Source organism: Ciconia boyciana, chromosome 7, assembly GCF_034638445.1.
Source record: "Ciconia boyciana chromosome 7, ASM3463844v1, whole genome shotgun sequence".
Taxonomy (NCBI): domain Eukaryota; kingdom Metazoa; phylum Chordata; class Aves; order Ciconiiformes; family Ciconiidae; genus Ciconia; species Ciconia boyciana.
In genome coordinates, this window is record NC_132940.1 from 19,185,062 (window position 1) to 19,206,477 (window position 21,416).

Here is a 21,416-nt window from a genome sequence, read left to right on the forward strand (position 1 = left end):
GGAAAAGGACCTGGGGGTGTTGGTTGACAGCCTGCTGAACATGAGCTGGCAGTGTGCCCAGGTGGCCAAGAAAGCCAACATCATCCTGGCTTGTATCAGGAATAGTGAGGCCAGCAGGAGTAGGGAAGTGATCATGCCCCTGTACTCGGTGCTGGTGAGGCCGCACCTCAAATACTGTGTTCAGTTTTGGGCCCCTCACTACAAGAGAGGCATTGAGGTGCTGAAGTGTGTCCAGAGAAGGGCAACGAAGCTGGTGAAGGGTCTGGAGAACAACTCTGATGAGGAGCGGCTGAGGGAACTGGGGTTGTTTAGCCTGAAGAAAAGGAAGCTGAAGGGAAACCTTATTGCTCTCTACAACTACCTGAAAGGAGGTTATAGAGAGGTGGGGGTCAGTCTCTTCTCCCAAGTAACAAGCGATAGGACAAGAGGAAATGGCCTCAAGTTGCACCAAGGGAGGATTAGATTGAATATTAGGAAAAATTTATTTACTGAAAGGGTGGTCAAGCATTGGAACAGGCTGCCCAGAGAGGTGGTGGAGTCACCATCCCCGGAGGAGTTCAAAAAACGTGTAGACATGGCACTTGGGACATGGTTTAGTAGGCATGGAGGCATTGGGTTGATGGTTGGACTACATGATCTTAGAGGTCTTTTCCAACCTTAATGATTCTATGATTCTATTAAATTAGAGTGAAGAACAGCAGCATTTAACTAAATATATCTACTGGTTTCTGCAAGAAGCCATGATACTGAGAAGCCAACCAAAGTCAATGGATAAAAAACACAAAAAGGAGAAAATCAAGGTGGTCACAAAAATCAAATCCTGCCTTAACACACACAATTCCCACTGAAGTTTACGGGAAACGAGGACGTGGCAGTGAGACAGAACTTGATCCGCTGCTGTTGGCTCTGTACAACTTCAAATAAATGAGTCACAGCATCAGTCATTAATAAACTGATATATACTTTATTATGCACAAGAGACTAAGATGACATGACACTGTGGTTATAAAAACTGTACAACGATGCATTTCCACAAGTCTCTGAAATACTGAACGCAATATGAAATACAAATGGGGTGTTCAGACTGGCCACAGGTATTAGCAAGTAAATTTCTCCCACTCTTTGATTTAAAAAAACATCTGGCATTTGGATCTTAAAGAAATGTAGTTACTTATTTCAAGGTGAGAATATTGTGTTTGGAACTGGTAGGAACATGGCAGCGAAGATCCAGTAACACTATGAACATCCCCATGAATGACAAACAACAGGGCAGAACAGTCACCTCACATGAACGGCTGTCAGCACAACCAACAGTACAGTCTTCTTGTGAAGCATGAGGTAGATATACATAACAGAAAGAACGGTACATATAGGAGAGAAATGGTTAGAAAAGGGCAGGGGGAAGGTTACAATCATTAACATCTACAGACATTTTGCAAAACGCATTTCCATGTGGAAAATGCTACAAAAACAGCCTAACAGAAAGATCTGACTTCTTGAAACATGAATGTAGTAATGTCCAAAACCAAATGCTGTAAAAGGTTAGAGTTAGTGATTAGACGACGCATGACAATGAGCGGTCTACTTTGGCGTTTAAGTACGTTACTAATAGCTTTTACAGACAGAAGGTGCCCTTTTTAAGCCCAATCCTCCCGTTCTTACATAAGAAGTTCCTTCGCAGTCGATTCCATCACACTGAAATTTACCACCAAGCCTGTCCCTCCAAAGCCCTGCTTTAAAGCTCTCTGCTGGGACAGGAGTGTCTCACTGGCCTTCCACACCCCGTGGGTATCTGCCACGTGAAGTCCAGCATGGTGAGACCAGGTTTGACAGAGGCGGGAACCAGTGGCTTTGCGGCTACGCATTCAGGAGCTTGCCACACCACACATGGAAACTTGCAGTAGAGACGAATGGCTGCTATAAAAGTAGAGCTTATAGGTGTATCAGTACTCAGAACTGCAGGCAGCTTAACACCTGCTGGAAAGTACTATACATTTTTGTAATAAAGCTATTAACTGGGAATGCCCGGGTTTGGTTCTCTCTCTCTCTCTCTCTCTCTCTGTTGAAGCAGAAATGGCTGTTCCATCTGCTAAGTAATCACACATAGTTTTGGTAACCTCCAATAGACAATTAATTCAGATTGATTAAAATTTCTGAATTAAATAGCTGAGTACACCAAGTTCAGTTAATTAATTTAAACTGTATTTCAAATACAAGTCAACAAATTGAATCTTTGATCTTTATATATTTTTGGTTTATCCAACAGTAAATATAAATCTGTAAATTATTTTAAAATTAGAGTAAATTTTTGATAAAAAACATTGATAATGCAGCATGTTTCTCTCAAAAATATACAATTATCTATTTTACAGAAAAGTTTTCAACCTGTCCATCCCAACAACCAAATCTTATACTTCCTATGAGAAACTACTTAATAAAATATCTGAGGAAGGAAAGGGTTAAAACAGGGAAAAGAATTTACAAAATATGTAAATTTCACAGTAATTGAAATTAAACATTTCATATAGAGTAACTTACATTTATCTAAAACATTTAAATATATCTTTATACAGAAATTTAATGTAGTAAAATATAGCTATGATTGAACTTAAAGACTCTAGTCTTCTTTGAAGACATCTTTAAAGACTTTACACATAGAATATGCTTATACAATACATTCTGCTGAAGGTTAGGCAAAGCGCTTTCTTTTCAACCACACAGGTAGCACATTCATCCTCCCGACACCTCGTAACAGAGCCAATCCTGCATACCCTTACGCATGTGGATAACTACGCTTATGTGACAATCCTGTCGATGTTACAAGGACTACACATTGGCCGGGTAACAGATACCACTTTTCCTACGTGTAACTACACACCAACTATCTCCATGGACTCTGAGAATAGCCATAATGGGTAGAGTTGAGCACGTGCTTGTACTAGCAAGGACAAGGCGTGCAGTTACTCATATGCATAAAAGTTTGCAGGATTAGTAACAGATTTGATTTAAAGTGAGTAATATTCCACCTGATCCTGGGCACTTACATCTATTGCATATCTTGCACTTTGACCATCCTGGCATCAGCAAGGCACAAGTGTAGAATCAGCAAAAGAAATCTGCAGCTCAGACTTCAGAGCAGACTATCACTCTAGTGTGATGAATTCCCTTCTCCTCTTGCAGAACACAGGCAACGTTCACTAAAATTAATGAAAGTTACTCATCTCATTTTTAGAGGAAAACAATGCTAATTTTTCCTCAAAGGAGAAGGCTCAGTAGAACACATTACAATTACAAAGTGGCAACATAACAGTCGAACAATTACACATCAAAAGTGTCTCTTTTCTTTTCATTTGGCATCGATTTGAAGGTCAATGGCAATGACGCTAAAAAAATACTGTGACAATTAGTACCTTTCTGCCATTTCCATATTCTGACACTACTTTGGGACTATCCAATTGCAACGTTCATACAACAGGTTGATGCAAACAACTGCACAACTGTCTTAAAGAGAATAGCTTCATTTTCATAGGCAGTATTCTGCACAGACAACAGGCTCTACTGTACATTCTTTGTGCCCTCAAAACCATCTCTTATTTCAAAGGGAATTTGGGCTAGCTAAAGGATTAGAACCAAATCACCTTTTTTATCTACTGTATCTACCTATTATAAACTGAAGAGACAGTTGGTTTTTATTTTTTTATATATATATGCATTATATATTTTATATATGGAAGGAATACTGAGCTAATTTCCTGATTGTTAAAGTGGTAAGTTAGGCTCTGTATACTTAGGTATACATCTATTTGCATAAAGACATTGCCATTAAAGGTACAAACACATCTATGTTAGTGCACAAGAACATTATTTGTCTTAACTTTTGTGTCTGCCTGTATTTGGTATAGTAGATTAAAAAAAATCTCTTAGTAAAGAGCTTTGGCCCAGAGAACAAGAAAGGGAATGTTAGAGTGTGCTCTTCTCCAATTAGCAAATCAATGCATATTAAAACAAAAATACCTGGAACAAACCTGAAGCTGCAAACACAACAGGAAAGCAAATGAGATGCTGTAGCTGTAAGCTTAACAAAACAAAGGTTACTCAAAAGTGGCTAAACATAGCTGAAGTAATAAAATGTTATTTAACTGAAGAGACCTGACCTTAAGGCTTTCTTCCTTAGACAAATAAAAATCCTTTGACCTAAGATCATCTTTGTTCTGCTTATCTTGTTGAATTCCCTTAATGAATACCTTGTGTCAATGAGAAGGTTTAGGGAAAGAAAAAAGTCGTATAGACAAAGCAGCATTTTTCCAAACTGGCATAGATTTCACATTCAGGGCCCACGGACCCCTAGAACAGGTTGCAGTACTGTAAAATTAGTAGCTTTGTCACATGTAGCACAACATGCTATAGAAGATCCAACAGGCTGTGTTTACCCAATCATTGTGTGCACATATACACACTCACACACACAGTGGCTTCCCCAAAAGAAAATCAGTCTTTTTTTTTTTTTCCCTGTAGAAAAATCCCTCCTCATTTTTTTCAAAAGCAACCAAACCAATCCTTTTGACTTTACAAAGCTCATGTCCACACACAGTCCTTTGAACCTCTGCACTCCCATGGTGCTCCTCAACTCTGTCCCCCCCGGAGTTAGGTTGCACTGCTGCTGGAACAGGGGGTGCTCTGGGTGCTGCCAATGCTGTGCGCGGCGCTGCTGTTCTCGGAGGCTGGTGGGGAAGCAGGGACCTGCTGTCTTCCCGCTGTTTCCCCTGAGAGAAAGGGGAGAGAAAAAGGGGTGTTGGGAGAAGGGAAATTGAAAATGTTAGTTCTCAGAGAAAGCAATAATCCATTCCTTCCCAGTCTTCCTCTTCTGGTGGGCTGTATTTCCATGCAATGAATGTCTTGGGTGACAGACCTCAAACACAGTACCTTAGCACTGCCATGGGGAAAATACTACTGCTATTTTCTTAAGCATTTTACAAGCAGCTGATGGAAACTGCCAAGATAGACATTGCCAAGAGAGACACTGTCAATCTTCTGTTGTCAGCTGTCACTCACACGGGTCCCATTACGTGATTCAGACCACTGTATAGCTTTGCCGTTTCATGGAAAAAGGCGAATAAAATGTAGGCTTTCGTTTAAATGCCAGCAGCATATATACTAAAAGTGGAGCTGAAGACCATGTTCTTCAGTCAGCTGGATACCACATATCCTGAGACATGGCTAGTTTTCTTTGTGTAGAATAACAACAGGCTACCCCGCAAGCTTGACGATTTACTCTGAATATAACATGCAGGAAGTTCCCCTATAGCTACCAGAGTATGTGTAGCATTTAACCTGTAGCGAGAACAACTCACCATTTCTTGTTAATTGTTTACTGACAATAAATTAAAAGCCCTTTGTTATTTGGATTGCCAAATCAAGCACCTAGGAGTTAAAGCCAGATTTATGGCTCCTGATAAAACCTAGATTTTTGTCTGCTCTCCTCAGACCCCTTCTGCACCTGTGGCTGGGATCCTATGGAAAAAATCCAGCTCTCAACTAGCATGGAAGTAAAAATTGCATCATTATGTGAATGCCCAAAAGATCATATCAAGACCGTATAGGAAACCGTAACCGTGGCATTTTTTAAGTTAGAGCACTCAAATCCGCAACCTTACTAATATTACAAAATAGTCTCTTCAAAACAGATGGCGAGACTAAGTTTACATAACACGCACTGTAGCTGCCCCCTCCCTTGAGCTCATCTCTCAGGATGTGAACCTGTGATCTCAGCACGGTAACAGGGACAGGCTGCTGCTGCTTGCGCTGCAGACCAGCCGTGGCAGCCAGCACTAGCACGCCTGCGTTCCCAGCAAAGGAGCAAGACGGAAAAGTTTTGCCCCATCATGGGCAGGAACGACTGGGGAAAATCAAAGGCTGGTACATCTCCTGCCTCATTAGCTTACAGGGACACAGATGATCTGCTCACATTGCCCTAGGTCATCCAAAACGTGACACCATGGGCCAGGTCTGCTGGGGCCAATTTTTCTTCCCTGCCCAGGATTTGGTAGAGCTCCCGTTCCCCAGCGATTGCTTCAGTGACAGGTTGAAGGCTGGAGGCACAGCCTGCATCCAGAGGGTTACAGAGCTGGGACGAGCCAGCTTCCTCCCGCAGGAGCTGCTCTGGCACATCCCCATGCCCCGTGTGCTGCTGCCCAGCTGCCAGAGCCCCGACCTCCTCGGGAATGCGGCCGCGGAGGAAGTGTGCCTTTAACGCTTTGTCTCTCGGGCCAGAAAACGTCCTTCTGCAGGCTGCTCAGTATTCAGAGGTCTGCTACAAACGAGGGAGGTCTGAGGGTTTCCCACTGCAGAGGTTGCAAGTGCTCTTTGTAATGGAAACCAGCGGGTTCGCTGCTAGCTCGTGCCGCAGCCACAGCTGTAAGTGCACGTGAGGCCCCACCACGCACAGCTCTTGCCTTACACCCCGCTGGTTTAGGAATGGGTAGGAAAGAAGGGACGGGGCAGGACAGAAAAACAGCAAACTAAACCACTAAACCACATCGCCCAGGAGGCCAATGAAACGTTTAAAAAGAGGGTCAGGATTGCGCTCTTGAATTCAGCACTAACTCCAGCGTTTACTTCTGCGAGCAGATTCTGATTCTGTTGATCCCCACCGTAAGAAATAACTACGCAGCTCCTCCATAAGCGTCAGATTTCTGCTCACATGCAGCACGTCAGAAGCTACCCCCAGTCATCTTGCAAATAAACTCAGTTTCAGCTCTAACTTGCCTTGGAAACAGCTTTGCAACCCGTCAGAATAAACTGCATCAAATCAGCGTCTGTCTCATCGTGCTGTAAAAGCTTTCATAAGCCTTGTTTGGATGTTTTTCCCTCCCGACTTGCTCTCTTCCCCTCCCCTTGTTTGTGTACAAGTCTTCCTTCCTTTTGTACTACAGGATATATTTATAAAGGCAGCGATAAGCAAACTCCCTTTCATTAAAGCAAAACAAGCGAATGCAGACACCAGAAAACAGCAAGGCGGCGAACCCCTAGCCCCGGCAGCATGAGGAGAAGCCGCTACGGCCGCGCACAGCCACAGCGGCCGCCCCGCTCCCCCGGCCGGGCCCCCGGCCCCCGCGCCCTCCCGCCGGCTCTCCTTGCAGCTCCGCCGTCACCCCTTTTACAAACCACATGATTGCCCACAGCTTTGCGTCAGCCTCGGCATGTCAATACAATCTGTACGCATTTAACCATAAGTTCATTTATAAGCTAAACACACGTTGCTTCTCTTTATGGCAAAGGGACAAACGCAGTGCCGGAGTCCCCGCGCCAGCCCAACAGCTCGCTCTACTCCTCCCGGCTCCTCTGGAAAGCGGCTTGGGAGGCACCTTCCCTCGGGTTTGGGATGGGAGGCACCTTCCCTCGGGTTTGGGATGGGAGGCACCTTCCCTCGGGTTTGGGATGGGAGGCACCTTCCCTCCGCTGCAATTCCATTGCCTCTGCAGCATACCATTTCTAGAGCACGATCAGCAGCTCTGATATACCACGACCACTTGTTGAACAGTAACAAATTCTCAATATCCTCAAGGAAAAAAAATCCAAATCACAGTGACATTATGAACACAGTCTAGCAGCTACATTTGGACTGGCTGATTTTTCCTGCATTTTATCTCCTCAACACCTAGCTGATCTGTAGCGAATACTTTTAAAGAATAGTCATGAAAAGGATGTAAAGAAATGTAAATTATCACTGAAGAGGCATTCCCCGTCTGTCTTTTTCATGTAAACAGCTTCATGTATCTCACGTTACTGAACCAGAACTGCTCGAAATGGACATGTCTCATCTATTGACAGTAAACAAGCTTTTACCCATCTGAATGCGACAACATGCACTTTATTATTCACACTTAGGAAAGCTGCCAGTTGTACTCCCTGTCCAGGAAGTCTGAATATTTGCTTTTCTATCTCCATTTGCCAAATATAATTGGTTGCTATGTCAATTTATTTTAAATCAGATCCCATAAAAAACGGAGAAGTGGGGGAGGAGGGACGCTTTTAACTTCTCAGATTTTGGAACATTTTATCCTGTTAACTTGCAACACTGACTGGAGAAGAAGGAAAGCACGCTTTCTAAAAGAATGAAGCAACTGCTATTCTCTGTAACACAGCACTCACTTTACTTGGTTTAGCAGCCTCATTAACTAATTGGACTTGTGCATGTCCCTTCCTAAATATAGTCAATTATCCCTATTAAGACAGATATTACATTGGCAGATAAATTTTAGAGGGTTTGATTTTGGTTGAATTTTGAAGGGTTTCTGCAGCCACGTACACCACCAGATTTTTGCTTCTTCGTAAGACTCCCAGGTAAATTGGGTTAATTGTGGCAAATCTCTGCTACTTTCCCTTTGTTCTTGGGTCCTCTCTGGGCAGAACCAACACCACTGTGGAAAGCTTTTAGCCACCTTTCATGTCCTTTAACTGACTGGAGAAAGGATCAAAACTATGGAGTCCTTTTGCAGAAAAGTTGACTAAAATTCCTCCTCCGTTGCCATAATCCTAGCTTCCCCCCCCTCTCTCTTCCTCTACTACCTGTGTATCTTAGGACATCTGTACTCCACGTTGAATTGTTTCAGAGAACCTAGAGTATTTTAAAGCACAATTTTGATGCTTTGGCAGAAATCCCTGATTTTTTTCATTACTGAGATCAGCAAAAGCACTACATGAAAAAAACACAATACGACAATCCTCGTTCAATATTTGGAGATTAAATTCTACTGATTTTGTAGTTCTTTTCTGCTATCAATTGTTTGAGGTTTTAATGTTAACTGCCTATCAAGATGAACAAAAGAGCTCATTCACGTAAAGTTTTCTCCATGCTAGGATGAGTCTGCCAGTAGACACATATTGGTAAAATTATATCTGCAAACCTTCTTACTACTGGCAAAAAGGTGGCCTTTTGCTGTATTGCATATAGCACTACAGCAACAAAAATACCTTGCTTCACACATCCCAAGTTGCCATTCTTCACCAGCAGTAGCTTTTGTCCATGCTCTGAGTATCACCAAAACATAGTTTTAGAATGAACTCGTATTTTCCAACCTTTGGTTTAAATCACGTGTTAGAAACCCAGTGCTACTTGCAACAAAAGATGAGATTTCAGAACACAATTCAGCAATGCATGAATTCTCTAATGGCAAAAGACAGCCACTCTGTAGATGAAATTTAGATTACCTTTTTTTTCCCCCCCCTCCTTATTTTAATGAAAGCCTGCAGCCAGCTCTAAAACGTTTCCACTGCAGCTGGATTATCTTATCTGCCACAGCAGTGGTCCTCTAAGAGACTGTCCCTCCCAGAGCCTTCACTGCACTCTGCTGCAAGTTGTGCTTTGCAGATACAAGATATTATGCACAGAAAAATTATGTGCACAGGAACGTAGGTTGTCTTTCACAATCCTTTGAATTATCTGAACCAGATAACTTCCTAGATATTTTTTATCATTTCTGTGATTCTCTGATGAGTTACTATGTCCCCTTCCTTTCTTTTCTCTCATTTATTACTTTTTGTCTGGCCTTTTTCTCCACTTATTTTCATTTCTCAAACACAGAGCCAGAGCAGCTGCCCTCTCCACTACTTGTATGTGGTCACTGTGACTTTGTTAATATAATTCTTTTAATGGGATTGGTCCAAGTCCTGTTGTCACTAAAGGATTTATCATGTTGGCTTCCCAGTGTTCCTTTACTACAGACACACATGTCTATAGATTGTTCTGTATATGAACAGAGATTGAACCTCCACAAATGCAGGACCAACGATATTAATTTAACAATTGTTTTAATTTTTTGTTAACAAAGGCTACCTATTTGGAAGTTACCTTCTTAACTTACACATTTACTCATTGAAATTGCACTTTTATTCCACAATGTTTCAGTAGTATATGAGGCAGAATTGTACTATTTATATGTATTACCACAACCTTTAAATTTTCCACATTTGCCTCAATTCCAAACAAGCTTCATACACAGCTGATGCATTGAGAAGTATTAAACTGCTTATACAAAGTTGTTGTACTGCCAACTGGAAAAAAACCCACAGGTTTTTTTTTTCCAAATTAACATAAGCTCCTGGGCCATAATATTTACAGAAGCTCTGACCTGACAGGGCTGGATTCTCACTCCTAAGTAGCTTCCATGAGGTTTTAGATGCCAAAAAAACCCTGCAGCGGGCTACGGGAGAATTCCAGTGCTCCAGAGCTGCACAGGTTTGGAGTAATTGACCTCACTTTCTTCCCACCTCCCAGAGATCTTGGCAGGGTCTTGTGAGGTCAAAAGTGGAAGTGGGTGGGAGTCCAGCATGTTGTAGGGATCCTGAGATACCCCGTCATCCACAAGCAGCCAAGGTCAGATGCTGCAAATCAAGGCCCCATCAGTGTCCAGTCTTTGTCTGTACCACCTTGCAGATTACATGCAACAGAAAGCTCCCAAAACTCCCTCTTCTTCCAATACAGTACTGTATTTCTGCTAACTTAGTTTAGTATGTAAAAAAATTCTGAGGAGATACCGAAAAGTTATCTATGCATAAAGGCTGCACCAATTCAGGCACATTCCTGGTTATTTGGTTGGACACAATTAGCAAGATTACACACAACTTCTACCAATTTAATGCAACAGTTGAAGAATGGAGGAATAAATAATTGGGGCAAAAATTCTATGTAATCAAGGCCCAAGAAACATTTTCAAGTCTAGTTATATTCAGAATATATCTATGTAAATAAAGCAATCTCTTAGCCATTTGGCCCACTCCTTGTACTGATCACATCACATTCCCAGTCACATCAGCCTAATTCAGTAACTGCAAAAGAATTTTAAAAAAAGGAATACGGGAACCAAAAGGGACCCATTAACTGAAATGTTAACTAAATTTGAAACACAGAGATGCTACTAATGATAATGCACAACCCAGGAATACTCAGTTTTACTCATGTCCCAGGTGAGTTTAAGATTCGCATTTAAAATTATTTGAGCAAATTTTAAGTCATGTTCATAACCCATAACACCTCCCTTCAGGGAAGGGTGGGTATCAATCTGCTGATCGCACCAACAGGCTCATGGGAGGAGATGCTGGAAAACACCCTAGTAAGAACAGAGAGCAAGAAAAAAAGTCCAGGATAGCCACTGCTGGCCTCCCTCCCCTTTCCTCCCAGCTTGCAAGAGTTCAGACCACACCACATTTCCTGCAGCACGATCTGCACTGAGGTCTGTAAGAGCCCTCGTACTTACCTGTGTGAGAGTAGATAAACCAGAGTGCTCCTGTTAGCAGGGCTCCAATTACAAATGCTGCAAAGGCAATGCCCACTACAGTCAGCGTGTCCAGACCGTAGAACACAGCTACAAAGGTAAACACACATAATAAGGACTTTCAGGCAAATACGGTTTACAAAAATTCACCCTTACACTTTCATGGAAAAGTTTTTTAAAAATTCATAGTTAATTAAGCACCATTTTAAGGAACAGACGAGCAGATTTGCATCAAGGAAATAAAAGTGATGCTTTCAGAGACTGGCTTCAGTCCAACCAACTGTTCCACATCACAAAGCAAAACCCCAGCTCAGCACACCCAAATCTGGAAAACATTGCAAAAATTAAGCATTTTCAGTTAGCTCTTAATAACTTGCTTTCAATTAAATATCCATTTCTCTTAAAAATGTGGTTTAAAAAGGCTGAGATTTTTGCCAAAAGATGCTTTTCATTTAAATGCCCTAACATTCAAGCAAACTTTCCCCTACATCTCCTGCAAGTTCAGTCTGAAATCTAGGTGGAGAACGGAACTGCTGTTAAGAGGGAAGAGATGCCAGCAAAAAGTCAGCGAAAACATAAATAGAAACAATTGTTTTTCACATTTGGCAATGCTTTCAACAACTGAAATTAATTCCAGAACACAAAAATAGAACCACACACACACATGCAAATCACTTTCTAGGGGAGAGGCCCTTTTGCAGTACTATTTCAAGGGTAACGGCATCCGGTTCCTGGATGTATTGCCCCCCAGTGTTAGCCAACCAACCAGAGAAGCTTTCGGCTTTTGTGTTTTCCTTTTTGGTGATTAGAAATACTTCAAAAAATAATAATCATTCTTTTAGCAATCATTTGGGGAAATTTCTTCTTACAAAATTGATTTCTAGTTTCAGCATTTTTAATGTCTCCCAGTGCACAAAATGGCTTAGGCCTGTGAATAACATTTTACTGACTAAGCTGGCCAGGAAATGAGCTGACTGGATCTTCTCAGTAGTATCCTTCAGTGGAATTTCAGTTCTCAAAACACAACCAACACCCTCACTTTACACGTTCCTGCATCCAGCAGATGTCCCTATGGACATCCGCCAGAGCTTCCGAGATCCTCAGGGCCATTCCCCTTTTGACAAATGTCTTCTCCAGCAGTTCCTGTTGACAAGGGCCTTCAGGACCCATTTCTGGGTGCCTGTGACCAAGTTTGCATATGCAACACCTGACAGATAGTGGCTTAGAAGGTTCTTCTCCCATTTCTTCTATGAGACTATTTCTGATTCCTTTGGCCACATCTGGTCATTTTAAATGCAAACAGCAAAGACTCTCCTACGCTCAACTGGTTTTTTCCACAAGGGACCAGCCAGTGTCCTCTCCTCTTAGGAGAAAGTCGCATGGAGGCTGAAGTGGCAGAAGCATAATTTCCCATTCCCCTTGCTATTTTGAGCAAATTTAGTCCCAAAGACATAGGGACAGGGCCAGAGGAAAAAACCTTTGCACTTCCTCTTCTAATCTTCCCTTTTCTCGATTCATTCTTGGGTTTGACTACAAATCATCTTCACCTTCCTGTTTATTATTATCTTCTAGTGCTCCTTCTCTCCTTTTCTTCCCTTCCTGGGTCAGTAATTGGCCCTGGTTAATTCACTACACCAAGACAACAGAAAAAACAAAGAAATTAATCCGTATCAAGTCAGTGATCTCATCTACAGCATGACCTATAAGTGCTGGTGCCAGAGTAACTGGGGATGTGGCCAGCTGCAGTGCAGGGTAGAAGCAAGGCTTGGAGTAGGACACAGGAGCTCCGTAAGATGGCATTGCTGCTGAAACCCTGGTACTGGGGACGCAGTGGCCTCAGCAGAGAAGGGGGAAATAACGCACACACATCAGCAAATGGAACTTGCTAAGGCTGAGGCTCTCAATGGTGTTTTCCCAAATTTGATTTTCACATACACAAAAGGTCACAGCCCTTCGTTCTAAACGCTGATGGGAATCTCTCAATCAGCAATACAGTCAGAATTCTGTTCTGTCCCAGAATTTAACACACACACTTGGAAAGCTTGAAGGTAATTTTCTTCATTAGTCTAGTACTTTCTAGACAAAAGTTTAAGGCCTAAAAGAGATTGGTTTAAGAGTTACTTACATGGCTGTCTCACATTTGGCTTTGGAAGGGAAGGATCTAATTTTAAAAAAACAAACAAAACACAAAACCCACAAAATGTTAATCAGACAGAGTTCCACATACAGCCTACAAACTATACAATCAACCTTCAGGATCTGATCTGACAGAAAGACATTAATTGCAATTTTTACAAACCAGGAACTGCAGGAAAACCAGCCTGAATTCAATAGTCTTGCTCAGCTCAGAAAAATTCTATTCGTGTATTGATAATTCCTCGGGGAAACATATCTACAGTATAGTTCATGCAGCATATATTTTGCTGGCAAGTACACTGCAACCTTTCCCACCCAGATGTCATCAGGTCTGATCTGTAGTAACTCTGGTTATCCCTATGTGGAGCTCTTAAAGAGCACAGATTGCAAAGGTTGTTTTAAGGCGGTTACATTCATCTGACTACTCACTCATCACAAACATGAGATACCAGCATGCTAAATCACAAAAAAAGAAATTAAAATCAAACACTGGCTATCACCTCTAAAGAAAAGCCAGTATTATGGCATGGTACATGCTGCTTTGTCCAAATTCATGAATATGTGTTGATTCACACATTTTCCTGAGCCCTACTTGGTATTCTGTCTTGGAAGTTCAGTGGGGTTTTTTGTTTTGTTTTTTAATTATATATAGGCAATAGAATATCATAGCTATTATCTCAAAGCTGCTATTCTTGGCAAGAATATCAAATATCATCACCATTATCAGCATGTAACGGAAAAAGATAAGTAAACACACGTTAAAAAATGAAGAATTTTCCCTTCTTTTTGCTTAACTGGCTTCTCTTATCTTTCTCCAAGAATGCCACCTCAAGCAGAAGAGCCAGAAATCCTGGCTTCAGACCCGAGGACCTGTTTGGTTAGCTGCAGTTTGTTTCTAGATTGCCCAGTAACCTAGGGATCTCGTTTAAATTCTGGCATATCTGAGTGTGTTCAGGGTGACAGCTGTAAAAGGATTTGATAAGACAGTGTCCCAATACTTGTTTTTGTATCTTTAGCAACTGAAAAAAAAAGTTTAATTGCCAAATGGCAGCACTAAACCGCCAGCAATATCCTGTAAGATCATTAGGCTCCGAGACACATGTGCCTACAATATCCAAAAAAGCATTTTATTCTTAAACTGCATTACTGTCACTTGTTCTCACACACAAGTATCTCTTCCAGATCACTCTTGGCAGGATGGTAGGAAACAGGTGGAACAGTAGTAGGAAACAGGTGAGAACACAGGGGGGGGTGTGCGTATGTGTGCATGCACAAATAAGCTGCAAAGTCATCAAGCGCACATAACAGCAAAAGCGTAACTGAATGTAAAATTTGTGAGGAGGGCTGGACTGAAACCAAGGAGCACTGAACAGTACAAACACGGGTAAGGGCACTATCAGATTGTCCAAACGCTCCACTAGCATGTCCCAACTGCCAAGAAAATGCCTTCTGAGCTGAGGGGAGAATGAATTTTCCACGCTTATTCTGTCATTGGCCTCTCTACAGAGAATATAAAGTCTTCTAATTAATGATAGGCTGCGTAGCCCATTATTACTTCTCCCCAGTGATCCAGTTCTTACATGTATTTTAATATGGGTTGCTCAGAGCAACACAGAAGCAGTGGGGATCCTTATGGTCCAGGAAAAGCATCAAATTTAAAAACATCAGCAGCCATCTTAGAAATGATCATGATTTTCTATACCTTTATGGGATAGAGGCACTTGTTAGCTGCTCACTTGACCTCCTTTCTATGACCTGTCTCCTTTTGCTGCAGAAATAACAACCTAAAGTTTCCACACTTAGCAAAAATCTGAACAATGACATTGGTAGATTATTTCAACAGAAGAACATGCATTTCCTAGCATTTAAATGGCTATCCATATGCCTTTCATTGAAGTGGGGGGGAGTGTGTGTGTGAAATGCTGGAATGTAAAGGAGAAGAATGTGACATGAAGTGAGGTTTTAGACACTTCCATTGGGATCTACTGCAATAATGTAAGCAACAGAGCTTGTAAATAACTAACAAAATTAGGAGGGGAGGAAGAGTTATTCTCATTTAGATATACAGTTGTGATTTCTATTACGGTCAGTGACAGTCATAAGCTTATGTCTGAAGAAAAAAAGATGACACCTTTGCAATGACCAGTTTGTTCTGACTTTTCAAACGTCAAATTCTACATTTGGCTTGAAGAGCAGATCCAATAGCAGTAACTCACATAATATGGTTTACAACAATGAAAGCTGGCCTGTTCACATGAAAGAAAACGAAGAACACCATCTCCGAGATGTAAATTCTCCTGTTCAGTAATGCGATATAATTTCTTCTCCCAATCACGTATTGGCCAACAAGGGCATTTGGCTTTTAAAAAGGGGTTGCTTGATTCACTGCAGAACAACTGCATACCAACAAAGCTACGTTGTTAATGTGCCACTTTGTATTATGTCTGAAAGCTGTGATATGCTGGGGAGATTTCCACCAAACATCCCACAATTAGACTAAATCACCCACAATGCAACAAAATACTCTATCACGCTGTTGTCTTGTAACTAATCTTTATAAATTTAGCTCGTCTTTGCACACTAAGACCTTGTGCCTCTGACAAAGACAACATTCTGAGTGGAACCCAAGACGGGAGCTGCGCACAATGCTCCACACATCGGAAGGGCAAGAGAGCTCAGAGTACAAGTCTGTTTATTGAAAGCTGAACTTCAGTTGCAGGATTTACTCATTCCCAATAGAATAACCACTGAAAAAGAATTAGAGCTTTGCAAAAAGAAAAAGCGCAGAATCAGGCCCAAAGCACAGTTTTAATTGTACCACATTGACAGATCAAATACTTGCCTTTAGTTCACAGTGGATTTGATCTGTATTAACAAATTTGTAAAAAAACCTAAACATGAGCTGACTTGTAGAGTTAAACAGAAACAGTTGTTGCTTATGTCCCCTAGCAATGCTGTATGGTATTTTAAATTGTTTGAAGACTAAAAAGCATGCACTGTGCAACAGAGGTTAAAGGCCTTCTGATCCCCATCCTTTGACGCTCCCCAGAAAGCATTCCAAAAGTCAAACAGCCTTTGGACACAATTGGAAGATTTTGATGTGCACGTGAAGCCACTGAAGCTTCTGATTATACTGTCATGCTAATACAAAAAGAAAAGATAACACAGACATATTTTCTTCTACGAATGCATCAAAACATGACTGAATGCTGTTGTCAGAGGGATTCACTAAGAAAAACTTTCAAATTAAATGAAACTGTGAAAATGGTTCTTATTTCCCTTCACTCACAGGACATACCCTTAAGCTAGAGTATATTCTCATCATGCCGTTTGGCATTACCTCATAATGCTCTTCACCCTTTCCAACTCCTTCAACCAGTTACTAGCCATACTCGTGGGTTTTTTTCCCCATAAAGATTACATAATCAAACAAGCCCCACCAAAGTGGAGCTAAAATACCTTTGTGCGTCTCATCTTTTGCTCTTAATAGTTTAACAGTCTAACGAGTCTCTCTCTGGTGGCCACCGCTTTGCTTTACCAACTTATGAGGCTTTAGCTTCCTCAATACTTTGTAATTCCATTGTTGTTGTTCCTAAATATATATTTACAAGCACAATAAAGAAATGATACAGCAGGGAGCAGAGCACTGACTTTGACCTCTGGGCAACAAGAAGTTGCTGGAAGCGCTACTGCTATATTCATACTTATGAAACACGTATTGTTGTGTAGTATGGTATTCCTTTCTCAATGCCTGGCAAAACCACATGTCCAGAGATCAATAAAGATGGTTAAAAAATGGCAATGAACTGCCACGATGATTGCTGCCAGGCAAATGTCTAAACAAATAATATCTTACAAACACAGTATCACCACAAGATTATACAATGCCACATACTTGGAGTACTCCCTCATTTCAAGCAGCTGTATGTTACACAATATAATATATATAGCTTTATTAAACAGTTCAAGCTCATTTTCATACCTTCTGGTTTTCCTTCATGTGTTATTACAACAAGGGGCTTGGTGAAGGTTTTCTTGTTGTGCATCATGGCCAAGATCATATCCACATTGAGAGAGGTGCAAGCTTCATCAGGAGGAATGCACTGTGGGTGGAAAAAACAGTGTGTGAGGTCAGAGAGCCACCCCTCTGCCAGGACAGCTGTTCCAGCTGCACAGTTGCCTCATTATCAGTTTCATCCTATATTATTTCCCAAAAAAAGAGGAGAACTTCCAAACAACCCCTGTGTAATGTACTGGCAAAGGTAATTCTTAGCTGTGCTTCAGGACGCAAGCTTTGCCTTCATTAAGGATCGATCCTCTAACCTTTATGAGAGTGTTACTATTGAACTTAATGGTAGTAGTTATTTTTAGTATAAATGTTTTTTAAAAATCTGGTAGCCAAAACTGTAGCCACCAACACATGTGTTGATCAACAACGACAAATCATCTTTAAAAAATACGTTTTAAGGGGGATGTGCATAAACCCCAAAGTAAAAAAATTCTAAATCCTTAGAACACATTCTTTAAAAACTAATTTACAGCCACTTCCATTAGTTAAAAAGCAAAATTTGGCAATTCTCTTTTGTAACAATCAGATTGCAACATTATCTGATATTATGCATGTCTTTGGAAATTAAAGCTAACATTGTTTGTGCTTTGGATATAGATGTGTTATGGATAGTAAAGATAAATCTCAACTACTCGCGTAATAAAAAGCAATTTCTATTTATCCCACATAACCACCTAATGAAATTTAAACAGAAACTGTAAGTTACGCAGTCAAAATGCATAGCATCACAACCCTTATCTATTAAAATCCTGAGCCTAGAGATATCATGTTCATTACATCAGTTCCACAGAAAACCATTTATTCACTTCAAAGTTTAGATTTAAAAAAAAAAAAAAAATCTTATTTTCACCTAAATCAGAAGTTTAAACTTTAATAAATTACTGACCTTTGGCAGTCCTTGAGTATCTTTGTCTTTATTTGTACACAAAGTCAACTCGCAGTGAAGGAAGAGCAGTGAGATGTTGAACATTGGTTTAAACACAAAGCTAAATCTTTTTTTGTCCTTTTGTGCATGTGGTATCGGAAAGTTCACCTTCTCAATACTGTAGAATTTAACGGATTCATCTTTAGGACAAATGTTTTCTATAATGGTGTAGTCAGACATTCTATCTGGATTTGAAAATGGGGAAACAAAGCATGTTTGAATGGCAAAGCCCAAGGATCTGTCAGCTTTAGTCACAGACACCTGCATTAAAAAGAAAGAGACGGTAAGATCTCAGAAATGACATTTTTAGTTCACATTTCATTAACATGTTCAACAATTCTTTAAGCAGTTTTCCAGTGCCACTTCCACTCTGAACTTATTTTGAAGGCTGAATGTTAAGGGTAGACTGTCAAACAGAGACAGAAAATCTGTGGTTTCAAAACCAGCAGCTGTTTAATAGCATAACTGTGCATAAATACAGCAATCCCTTATCTTTCCGAAAGCAGATGAAGAAAACAGTCCAGATCAGACACGTAGTTAATGACTGCAACTGCCACCTGAGATGGCGCTGCTTCCCTTAGACACGCAGACTGTAATAGAGCTGTATGTCAGTCAACTACTAATTCCATGTCTTTGCATCTGTTTGAAACTTTAATGAAAAAGAAAAAAGAAAAAAAGCAACAGACACAACAGAGAACCCACCCCCAGCCAGCAGAGGAATGCAGAGGCAGAGAGGAGGTCATGGTCTGACGTGTGGGTGGCATTCCTGGACTGGGGGGGCAGGGGAGCCTCCTAAAAAGCCATGATTTCTTGTGAAATGATCCCTTTAGTTTATTTTAAGTCTGAAATTCATATTCTTTTATGAAAAATAATTAAGACTGCAAACTTCCAGGGCACTGATGTTGTTCAGCTGGACTGGAATGCAGACAACAAATGCTACAGAATAATTAGGAAAAAAATTTTAATGGAATTTGTAACAAATTAAGCATGTTGCTCTTAATAAACAACAGAAGTGTTGCGCCTAACCATTAACACTGCCTGGTGAAAACAGTTCCACAAGAAATAATTTTCTTCTTAGAAGATATGTGCCTTAAATGTGTACTTAATCTGTATGTGCTGCATGTATAATTAAGGAAGAGCCTGCCAAGTCTTCCTGTGGTCTATACAGAAATTTTTGGATGCTATAAGTTGTGCAGTAAATAAAGGCATTTCTCATTTTTTCTCTCCCTTATATGAGCAGCAATCAAATTAGAGACGAAGGGATGTGCTGAAGCATCTAAGCAAGAAAGACCATCTTCTAAAACGAACAGAAGTAAAGACTGATGAATGAAAGTCAAGCCACAGATACTGACAGGTAAACAAGCTGATGGTGTAAACTAGTTAAAAAAGAGATTATGGCAAGGAGGACAGGCATACTACAGTATCATGAAACACCCTCATGCAAATAAAAGGATGAGTGATATCTCAAGGAAAGAAGAGAACTATAGAAGGAAGGTGAGACCAAAATATGATAAGAAAATGACAGTAGAGAACAAAGAAAAAAATGCCAAAAGAGTCAAATAAAAATACATTTTTTGCAGAGAAGGAAAAGGGATATACAGAGTTCTTACAGATTAATGGAATTTGTAACAAATGAAGCATGTTGCTCTTAATAAACATTCCTTTATTGACCAAACAATTATTCCATTAATTGACCTAAGCAATTTATTGACCAAAAACCCAAAATACATTTGTTAATAACAAAAGCAAAACAGAAACAAAAATGAAAAAAAAAATAATCTGCCAGCTAAAAATGGAGTCACAGAAGTTCAAAACTGATACAGATTTTTCCACTGTGCAAGAAGGAAAAACAGAAAAAAAAGGCTTCTGCCAGGACAGGTGATGAAGAAATCAGAACATCTGTCTGAATAAACAGCTCCAGAACCAGACAAATCCAGAGGGCTCGGAGCCAGGGGGATTCATCCCAGATCGCTGAAGGAAGCGGCCTGTTTTATCCAAATGAAAAAAATAGTATGTCTTTTATAAACATATTCTTCACTAAGCATGACATACTTTCTTTTTGCTTCAACTGTCTTAAGTACTTTTCACTGGGTAGAGAATGAGGAAGAGACACAACATACTGAAACAAGGAAGAAAACTGCACCAATGTCAAATGGGCCCCTACACTTATGTGCAATGTGGGCTCACAAAGAGGAACTAACCTGGGAAAGAGAAACATGGCACAGCACTGCTTCAGCCAATATACTCATTTTCCTGGTCTTATAAGCCCATAGCTCACCACTCCTTGATTCACTCATATATAAATTGGTGATACTACTTCATTGCCAATGTTGTATTTATTAATGCCTACCATTATTTGAAAAATGGGAAATTCTGTTCATATGACTATCTTTAGAAATACTGACTGTATTGGTTTGAAAGTCCCCAGATTTCATAAGAAACTTAACAACACATGGAAATGTTACCAGGTCCAAAACGTACCTGAAGTCGAGGGTACCTGGCTGTTGACTTTACTGTTCTTATCTAAAGCTGTTCTTATTTATCTAAAGCTGTTAGATCTCTTGTGTGATAGCATTCAAAAGGATTGTAACTGGGGTTTGTAAGTGGATCAGAGAGAGATCAGAATCTGTACTAACTTTGTAACCTGAGAACACTATCATATAGAAGACAGACAATTGTAACCATTTTTTGCATGTCTACATCTTTCCAATGAGGTTCAGCCATATTACCCAATAAAATGAACCCTGAAGTCTTCATCTGGAAATGCCAGTTCAGAGCAAGAGCTCAGAGACCACCTTTAAGTTCTGCATAGAAAAGCAGATTTGGCAAGAATGATCAATTTACCTTGTAGTTAAATTCATTAATTTTGCAGAAATTCTTTGGTTTTGATCCAAAACATTGTGCTGCTTCTTACCCCACAGTTTCTGTTCTCTGCAGCCACCAAGTACCTACCTGTCTGCCTAAAGCAACTGCACAAGACCTTTCAACTGACAAGAACAGATTTGGCTCAGAT

At 40.6% G+C, this 21,416-nt stretch overlaps 1 protein-coding gene across 2 annotated transcripts in view; it reads right to left on the bottom strand.

Moving 5' to 3' along the window:
• Positions 1-958: 958 nt before the first annotated feature.
• Positions 959-21,416, bottom strand: part of TGFBR3 (transforming growth factor beta receptor 3) — a 124,896-nt gene continuing 104,438 nt past the window's right edge. Inside the window, exons 13-17 of one of the 2 annotated variants that reach the window (XM_072868122.1) lie at positions 18,365-18,664; positions 17,392-17,512; positions 13,399-13,434; positions 11,256-11,363; positions 959-4,763 (exon numbers count right to left, since the gene is read on the bottom strand). In XM_072868122.1, coding sequence (XP_072724223.1) covers positions 4,645-4,763; positions 11,256-11,363; positions 13,399-13,434; positions 17,392-17,512; positions 18,365-18,664 — 684 coding nt within the window. In that variant the 3' untranslated portion in view covers positions 959-4,644. The remainder of the gene's footprint in view (positions 4,764-11,255; positions 11,364-13,398; positions 13,435-17,391; positions 17,513-18,364; positions 18,665-21,416) is intronic. The other variant, XM_072868123.1, reaches the window with a different exon arrangement.